The sequence below is a fragment of the Sapajus apella genome, unplaced genomic scaffold (assembly GCF_009761245.1).
Source record: "Sapajus apella isolate SASKATOON/1434 unplaced genomic scaffold, GSC_monkey_1.0 scaffold1422, whole genome shotgun sequence".
Lineage (NCBI taxonomy): Eukaryota > Metazoa > Chordata > Mammalia > Primates > Cebidae > Sapajus > Sapajus apella.
Window position 1 is genome coordinate 7172 of NW_022438348.1, and position 8465 is coordinate 15636.

Here is an 8465-nt window from a genome sequence, read left to right on the forward strand (position 1 = left end):
ATGTTGAGTTTTTCTACCTCTGCCTGTGGTTCTGATCTCTGGCAGTTGCTGATTCATGGCAAAATCCCAGAGCTTGGAGTCAGAGGAGTGAGTTTAAGGTCTAGTATTTCTTTTTCTTTCTCTTTTCTTTTTATTTTAAATTTTTAAAAATTTTGCCATGATATCAATCCCTCTCACTCACTAAGTGATTGTGACCACACGTTATAGAGTTGTTGGTGGCATTAAATTAGATGGTGTGTAACCGTATTTTGTAAAAACTGTAATGTAGGTTGTGACTGTAGGGGTTTGTAGTTCTCATGGGTATTACTGCTCTTTTTTCCCACAGTTAACAGAATTTCAACAAAGAAACAGCCCTGCTGTTCCAACACGAGCGAGACGGAGAAAGAAAAGAAACAACAATAGCCCTGAGACAGGCACTTCTGATGGTTGCCAGTCACCATGCCATGTGAGTCTTGGCTGGCCAGGCTTCTGGGGAAAAGGGTCCCAGGGGCAGCAGAGGGGAATTGTTAAGATTGTGGAAGAACAACTGGGTACTGGTTAGGAATTCTGGGTTTGAATCCTGCCTCTCCGTCTGCTAGGCATGTGACTTAGGACAAGTTGCTGGAGTTTTTGGGCCTCTCCTTTCACATCTGTAAAATACAGGTTGTATTGTGTGACTTCCATTTGTGAGGGTGAAATGAGATTCGTTATCGCTGTTGTTTTTTTGTTAATCCCTAGTACATGGCCTGCTGTAAACTCCCAGGACACCCAGGAAAGGGTCCTTGCTGTTTGGTTTTCCTCATCCCCAGTCTCAAGGGGGAGCCAGCCCATGAGAACAGCCTTTTGCTGTCAGGCTGTCCCTTTAAGAGTCACTGAAAGGGCCCCAGGGTGGGATGGTGGGAGATAAGCACCGTGAGAGGAGCTGGCACAGATGAGTTCTGGGACAAAGGGTCCGAGAGGCAGAACAGGAAGTGCTGCCAGCTGATGGGGAGGAAAGGAAGTCAGAGGCTTGGACACTGAGGGGACAGAACATCTCCATGTGCACTCTCATCTCTTGTAGTCAGCAGCAGGTGGTCCCAAGGAGGGCCCTGCACCATGTGCCACCATGAAAGATCCAGAGGTAAGAGGCCCTGAGCTGAGGTACAGTGACCCTGCAGGCCAGCCCTCCACCCTCCTCCCACAGTGGCAGCTGGGTGCCCCTCTGCCAGCCGAGACAGCCCCCACACACCCCAACTCTAATGATTGTTCTCTCTACCTCTCCCCCGATCCTCCCCCAATTCGTCCTCTCTGCATGTGCCTCAGAGCGCACAGCAACTACAAATAGCCCTGGACTTGAGCTCCGTCACAACCAGTGAACTGAATAACACCATGGACTTATTGGTAAGAGTCCAGTGGAGTCCCCTGATTTCACGCTGCCAATCCTGGGCTCCAGTTTTCCCTTGGGGCTTCTGTGCGTGGGTTGAAGGGCGCTATGGAGAGCCAGCACTGGATGCAAAGCTCAGAGGCCAAATGCCCGCCCTGCCCTTAACTGGCTGTGGCCTTGGCCAAGTCCTAGGTGGGAGTCTGGGTACTTGTACTGTGACAGTACAGAAGAGTAGCTTTAGTATGTTACCATTTGTGTAGAGAGGAAGTGTGTGTGTGTGTGTGTGTGTGTGTGTGTGTGTGTACTATGATAGTATACATAAAACATGTCTGCAAGGATTTGTAAAACACTCAGGAGAGAGCACAGGTGGCTGGGAGATACTTCCCTTCTGTACCTTCTAAGTTTTGGACTATGCGAATGTATCATCCTTTCAAAAAGTGAGCAGAAGATTAATTTCTCCCTTCCTGTCTGTGCCCCCACCCTCAGCAGGAAAAAAAAATGTACTTAGAGGATCAGATGGACCTAGGTGTTCAAATCCCAGCTCTGTCTAAGTGATCTTAGGCAACCACTAAACCTCTAATACTCCATGTTTTCCATCTACCCAATAGAGGTAATGGTAGCAACTGCTTCACGTGGTGGCTGTGAGGTTAAATGGGATTGTTACCACACTACCTGGTGACGCACTCAATAAAGGTTCCAACAGCGTAGTAACAACAGGAATAACAATAGACTATGATCTGATCTCTCTGGGCCTCTGTTAGCCAGTTGTAAATTTCATCTCTTTGCCTGTCCCTTCCAAATGTACTGAGTTCTTTTAAAATCCAGACCATGGGCCTTGATCTTTACTGATCAAGTTGTGTATGAAGCCCAGCCCTAGCCCATTTAAGGGGCACTGTGTGGAACGGCCCAGGCTCTCCAGATTGAAGCTTCTCCCTCTCCACCCTCCAGCCCTCGAGCCGCTGTGGAGCAGTCCTTGAGCAGCAGTTACAGCAGTTTCTACAGGAGCGGGAACTGCTAAAAGCACAGGTGGCAGAGGTGAGACTTTGCAGAGGGAGGGATGTGGAAGGAAGATGAGCCCAGGTGGCCAGGAGCAGGTGAGGACCAGTGACAGCCCTTCCTAACTTCAGGGTCCATTCTTACAGGTGACGGAGTCTCTTAAGAAAGCTCAGCTAGAAAGAGACACATACGCTCAACAGCTCAAAACAGAGAGGGCGCGGTGGCAGCAGCAATTGCTGAAAATGGCAGGAGAAGTGAGAGCTGACCCTTCAGCCCCCACCTTAGATGGCTCACTGGATCTTCCTGGGCATCTGTAAAAAGAGAATAGTCCAGCCAGGGGTGGTCACGGGACTGGGCTTTGTGGAGCTGGGGGCGGAGAGGGAGATGGTAGCCTGTCCAGCCACCAGCCCCTCTCTCCAGGGCCCTTTCCCCCTGTGCTTTGGGCAGATTGAAATATTCAAAATGGAGAAAAGACAGGACGCAATTAAAATCGAGGAGCTGAAGGGGAGCCTTGCCCACCTAAAAAACCATCTGGGTAAGAAGGGGCTGGCCTGACCAGGGAGCAGGACTGGCATCAGATGGCTGTGGGGGTGTCTTAGAGTGCCCCAGGGAGGTGGGTGGCTGGAAGGGCTTTGAGGCAGAGGGAAAGAGGTCTGTGCTAGGAGACGGCAAGTCTCGTAATCTCCATGAGCCTCAGTGTCCCCATCAGAAAGAGGGAGGGGTGCCTGTTGTCAGCCACCCACAGTGCTCTCTATGTGAAAGTGGCTTGGAAGACTGGCTACCATTTGGGTGCGAGGAATCATTAGCAGTGAGGCCAGGTTTGGGGAGCCTGAGAGGAGCTGTGCACCCAGAAGAGATTTTTTTGTTTTTTGTTTTGAGAATCCAGAGGCCTTCATTGTCTGCTTCCTTTCTCAGTTCAACTCCCAATCCAAAAGACCCCAGCAGGGCACTCTGACTTGGAGAAAAACCTAAAAACTGAAATCAAATACCTGAGAGACGAGCTGCGGGAACAGCAGAGACTACAGGAGGCGAAAATGCGGCTCCGGGAGCAGGAGGTGAGGCTGAGAGAACACTAGGAGAGGCTTCTTGAGCAGGAGGGGCTCCAGGAGCAGGAGGAGGAGCTGATGTGTTGCCCACCTGGGGAGACTGCCCTCCTTCCCATCCCTCCAGGCCTTTGTTTTCCCACCTGTAAAATGGGGGAGTATATGAAATGGGGCTTCTAAAGGCACCTGTGAGCACAGCATTGCTCTGATGGCTGTGGGAGAAAGGAGACAATTTGTCTAACCTGCCTCCACCCTTCCTGGTGCCATGGGAGGCAGTCACCAAGTTCTGGGGTCTCCAGCTGCAGTGGGTGGCCGCTGATTGCTTCTCTCTGTCCAGAAGAACGAGAACAGGAGCGCACTGTATTTGGAGCAGGAAGGAAAGGAGCTGCAGGAGAAGCTTGGCGAACAGGAGACGGTAACCCCTGCCCCATCCAGGAGGGCTGGGAGGCAGGCACCGGCCTCTGGGGAGGGGAGGTGCAAGGCCACAGGCAGCTCCACCCTGGGGGCAGGTGATCACACACCCTCCAGGGCAGTCCTGTGACCGTTTCTTGCTTCCTGTCCTCTGACTTTTAGAGGCGGGTAGCCCTGGGCTCCTCCCAGGTCTGGATGTCATCATCCCAGCTCGAGGGATGGAGCCCCCCAGTCATAGGGCAAGAGAGACAGTGGTGTGAGAGGCTCTTTATGCTGGGTGCGGTGGCTCACCCCTGTAATCCGAGCACTTTGGGAGGCTGAGGCAGGAGAATCCCTTAAGATCAGGAGTTTGAGATCAGCCTGGCCAACATGGCGAAACCTCATCTCTACTAAAATTACAACAACCACCACAACAAAGCTGGGCGTGGTGGTGCACACCACTAATCCCAGCTACTCAGGGGGCTGAGGCATGAGCATCGCTTGAGCCCGGGAGCTGGAGGTTGCAGTGAGCTGAGTTTGCACCACCACTCTCCAGCCTGGGCCACAGAGTGACACTCTGTCTCAAAACAGAGCAAATCAAATCAAAGCAAAACAAAACGAAAGTCTCCTTGCGTGGGTGCTGAGGATTAAATGAGATGATGCGTGGAAAGCATTAGGCATGTAGCACACTTGGCAGATGGTGGTCAGCTCCCTGTGCTTTTCCACCAGTCTGTGGCCTACAGTTTAAATGGTGGAAGGAAGGGCATGAGATTTGAGGCTGGGGAAGGAGGCATGAGGTTCTAGGCAAGGGAGGCAGTCTCTCAGGCTGGAGCCAGGGGCCAGGCGCCTGGGCAGGCCACCTTCCTCTGTGGTCCCTCCCAGACCCCCTTATGCTCTTGGTTTCTCTGCCTTCTGATTCCTCTGGACACTTACCCCTTCCGGGAGCCAGTGTTCAGACACCATCGTGACTGACAGGTGCACTCTCCGAGGCCCCAAGGGAAGGGGCTGCGCTCCACCTCCCTGCCCCGTCTGTCCTGTGTATGCCCCTACAAGAATGCTCCCCTCTTGCCTTCAGGTGCCATTTCTGAACGCTGATGGAGCCGGTGCCCAGGAGGAGCAGGCACGGCTCTGTGAGCAGCTCCAGAAACAACAGGGGTGCAGCCAGCACCAGGCTCATCCGGTGGCCTCGGCCCTGAGGGAGCCAGAGGCAGCGGTCGCAGCCACAGGGACTAGGAGCGACCGTGGGTGTGGGGAGACCCAGCGGGCCCTGCGGGGCGCCATCGACAAGCTGCAGGTGAGTGAGTCCTGGCAGGGGTCATGAAGAGTGGGGTGGGGCAGGTCGCTGCCGAGATGTGACCCCATTATTTTGGCTCCAGAATGAGTTCATGGCCATCTTGAAGGAAAATGCGGACCTGAAGGAGCGGGTGGAAAAACTAGAACTCGGACTCATCCAGCTCTCTGGAGAGAGAGACATGATAAGTGAGCAGGAGGCCAGGGCAAGGCAGGGGAGCTGCAGGGTGCTGGGAGGGGCCCCAGTGTCTGAGCCTGTCCTCCCGCAGGAAAGTCCATCAAACCAAATGACCATCAGACAGCAGTGGTCAAGACCCAGCACCAGAAGAACGATGTTAGCATGATGTCTGAGGTTGAGGAGGGGATCAAGGTAAGGTGTACAACATCTCTGCTGGGGTGAGGGGGATGGGGGTCGGTGTGAGCGTGGTGCTGGCACCCTCGTGGTAGCTGAGCACCCCTATCTCCAGGTGAAGCCGCTGGAGCTGCAGGGCCCAGTGACGCAGCTTATGATTGGCCACGAGGTCCAGCACCCTGCTAGTGATTCCACTCCAGGGGCCCCAGCCCCCCAGGAGCTTGGTGCTGCTGACAAGGATGGTGAGTAGAGCCCTCAGGCAGGGTGGGCAGGCAGGAGCAGGGGAGGCTGGCACTGCGCTCAGATCCCCGCCTCCCTCTCTCCAAAGAATTTTATGAGATGAGCCCGGACGATGACAGTGACAGCCTGGAGCCTGCAGGAGGGAGGGTACACCACACCCCACTGCACAGCAGATTGCTCACGGCTGTGTGAGCTGCAGGACGGCCAGCAACACCGACCCTTGGGCAGCAGTCCCTCTATGCCATGCTTTTACCCCACTGCTGCGAAGGAGGAGGTAAACATCACCATCAGCTAACAGCTGGCCAAGAAATTTACAAAGGAACAAAGTTATAGGATTAGTCTTCTACATGTTTACTTTATTTCAATGTTAGAGCCACTCATGATGATTTGTGTTTGTAATTTATAGTTTATTTGTTAAAAGTTAAAGGAGAGTGGGTCTTCGTGTGACTTTCACTGATGTTCACTCTGGCATCCTTTAGCGTCTTTCGTTTTTAATTTGATAATCGTAGGTCATTAGCATGCCTATCGAGTCGAGTTTGCCTTTACGTGGTGGGAGTTCAAACACACAAAGACCCACTACCGGCAGAAAACCATTCTCGCTAGTTTGGAATAGGCTGCCATGGTTTTTAACGTTATTGCAGCATGTATATTCACTATCGAATTCAGATACAATTTGCTTATGTTCTGCTATGGTAGTTGATGGAATCCTAATTACAGTGAGCTCTTAATTAGCTCAATATGTGCTTTGCCCTCACGTGCACACTGTTTATTATTTGTAAGGTGCCACTAGGTGTACTGACATCTAGAGTTGTTGAAAAGCCGAGAACTGGAAACAGCCTTTCTTCCATTTTCTGTGCATTGCAAATGGGAGCAATAACGTTTTTGGGAGCTTTTAACATCTCACAGAAGTGGAAAGTGGCCTGCTCTGGCAGGTATGTGCAGAATGGAGTACTTCATTCGTTCCCATGCCAAGAACGAGCACTGTGCTGTGGCAGTTCTTTTATGGTTTTTCTGTGCCCTGGGCTCATAAAGATGCTGCATCATGAGCTGCGGCAGCTGTACTCTTTTGTTGACCCAAAAAGTGATGATTTCTGAGGAATAAAAGGCTCCCATCTTTGACTGTGGATGTGGAAAACCTTTCCTAGCTTAGAGCATTTATATCTATAATACATGGTAAAGTCAGAGTTTATGTTACCTGTTTTAATGACATGGCTCTAAGTCTCAGAACACAAAAGGGCACTGGTTGGCCTTCTTCTTAATGTATTTAGTAAAGATCATAAGAAATCCTTTAAGCTAAAGTGTAATATATATATATATGAATGGAACTTTGTATCATAGAGTGGATAGGCACTAAATATTGATGACTGAACAGTTAATGTTTTAGGACACTTGGTATAGTGCCTTGCACACAGAAAGAGACCACGGATGAGATTATCCGTTTGTGTCATTTCACAGTTTTAAAAATTGCTATTTATTACAGTTCATATAGCAAGTTGCTGATAAAATGTCCGTTTTTATAAAACATCTCCAACAACAACAAAAAGAAATCCTTTAAGAGTTTAAATATCCAGAAAAAGAAATAAAATTTTTAATAAAAATTTTAAAAAGTGTAAATGTCCCTGGAACAGGCTTACAGGTTATAGTCAATAATGGACTAGAGTGCAGGAAAGCCATGTGACGCCTGGCATCCCTCTGTGTTCATGGAGCTTCTTTGAGGCTACAAGACTGATTTGACCATCCAGACTACTCTGGCTAATACCTATTCTTCAACCACCTTGGTTACTCTGACATAGGAATTGCCTTCGTTTTCTTCAATAAAAAGGACTTTAAACAATAATCACAAACAAAAAATAATCATCACAGACATTATTATAAACTAATACATGTGAGAGTACTTGGCTGAAATAAAAAGGAGTCTCAGTAGGGAGAATTGTACTATATTTGAAAATCAAGTTTATGCAACTTAAAATGTTTATAGACTGCATGCCATCTACTGTTTGCGAATGTCAACGTATTATCAGGAAAAGTGTCTGTACAATCACAGAGTTTTATTTCCTCACCAAGTTCTTTACCAAGAGTGAAATATGTTTTGCTATCTTTCGGTTTCAGTTAGAGGCATATTTTGTGCAAGATTTCTGTTAATGTGCCTCTACATTATGAATGAATTATTTCAGTCAGACATTGCCTAAATCATAACTTTATGATGCTTGGGACAGAATCAACAGTTGAGACTTCATGAAGTTCTAATGTCTGTGTGCCAAAATAAGTCCCATTGTTAGGATGGAGGGACATATGTATGTGTGCTCCCTGAAGTGGAGATTCCTAGTAACTGACCATCTCCATGTTTAGCATTTGGCATCCTCATGATACTTTCATAAATATGACATTAATAGGAGATCATTCATATGATTTTACAGATGGAATAACACATTTCCCTGCATTCCCTGAAAGAGTACAAATATTGGGTCCTGGTGACTTGAACTAACTCTTCCAAATTGTAGGAATTTATCAATGTATCAGATAAACGCAGTTTCAGAATGATGAAGGAAAGCTGTTAGACCAAATAATGCGGCAGATTAACAGTGGTAAGATTTCTAGCCCGGGGGTTTAAAATGGACTTAAAGTTCTGTTCTGTGTTTTATTCCTGAACTTGCCGCTTTTGCATTCTTTGAGTTCAGTTTAAAGACAGTTACTCTAAGTCCATTTTCAGCCCTCAGGCTAGAAATCATACCTCTGAAAATGGACTTAGAGTAACTGTCTTTAAGCTGAACTCAAAGAATGCAAAAGCGGCAAGTTCAGGAATAAAACACAG

At 48.9% G+C, this 8465-nt stretch overlaps 1 protein-coding gene across 4 annotated transcripts; it reads left to right on the forward strand.

Annotated features, from left to right (window-relative positions):
• The first annotated feature begins 249 nt into the window (after positions 1 to 249).
• LOC116546801 (putative golgin subfamily A member 8D) lies at positions 250 to 2838 on the forward strand. 4 transcript variants are annotated; one of them, XR_004266844.1, is made up of 4 exons: positions 250 to 445; positions 1040 to 1099; positions 2291 to 2377; positions 2485 to 2837. XR_004266844.1 is itself a non-coding variant. In XM_032272959.1 (3 exons), exons 1-3 carry the CDS (start codon positions 1085 to 1087, stop codon positions 2653 to 2655), a joined length of 273 nt encoding a protein of 90 aa, XP_032128850.1. In that variant the 5' UTR covers positions 861 to 1084; the 3' UTR covers positions 2656 to 2838. The 4 variants fall into 4 exon arrangements, 2 of the variants coding, with proteins under 2 accessions (XP_032128850.1, XP_032128851.1); XR_004266843.1 differs by lacking the exon at positions 2485 to 2837 and having other exon boundaries at positions 2291 to 2472; XM_032272959.1 differs by lacking the exon at positions 250 to 445 and having other exon boundaries at positions 861 to 1099; positions 2485 to 2838.
• The last annotated feature ends 5627 nt before the right edge of the window (positions 2839 to 8465 follow it).

Excerpts from the sequence above, each read along its gene's own strand:
- LOC116546801 (XM_032272959.1), top strand. Across the intron at positions 2,378-2,484 it reads TAAAAGCACAGGTGGCAGAG|GTGACGGAGTCTCTTAAGAA; the intron begins GTGAGACTTTGC and ends CCATTCTTACAG.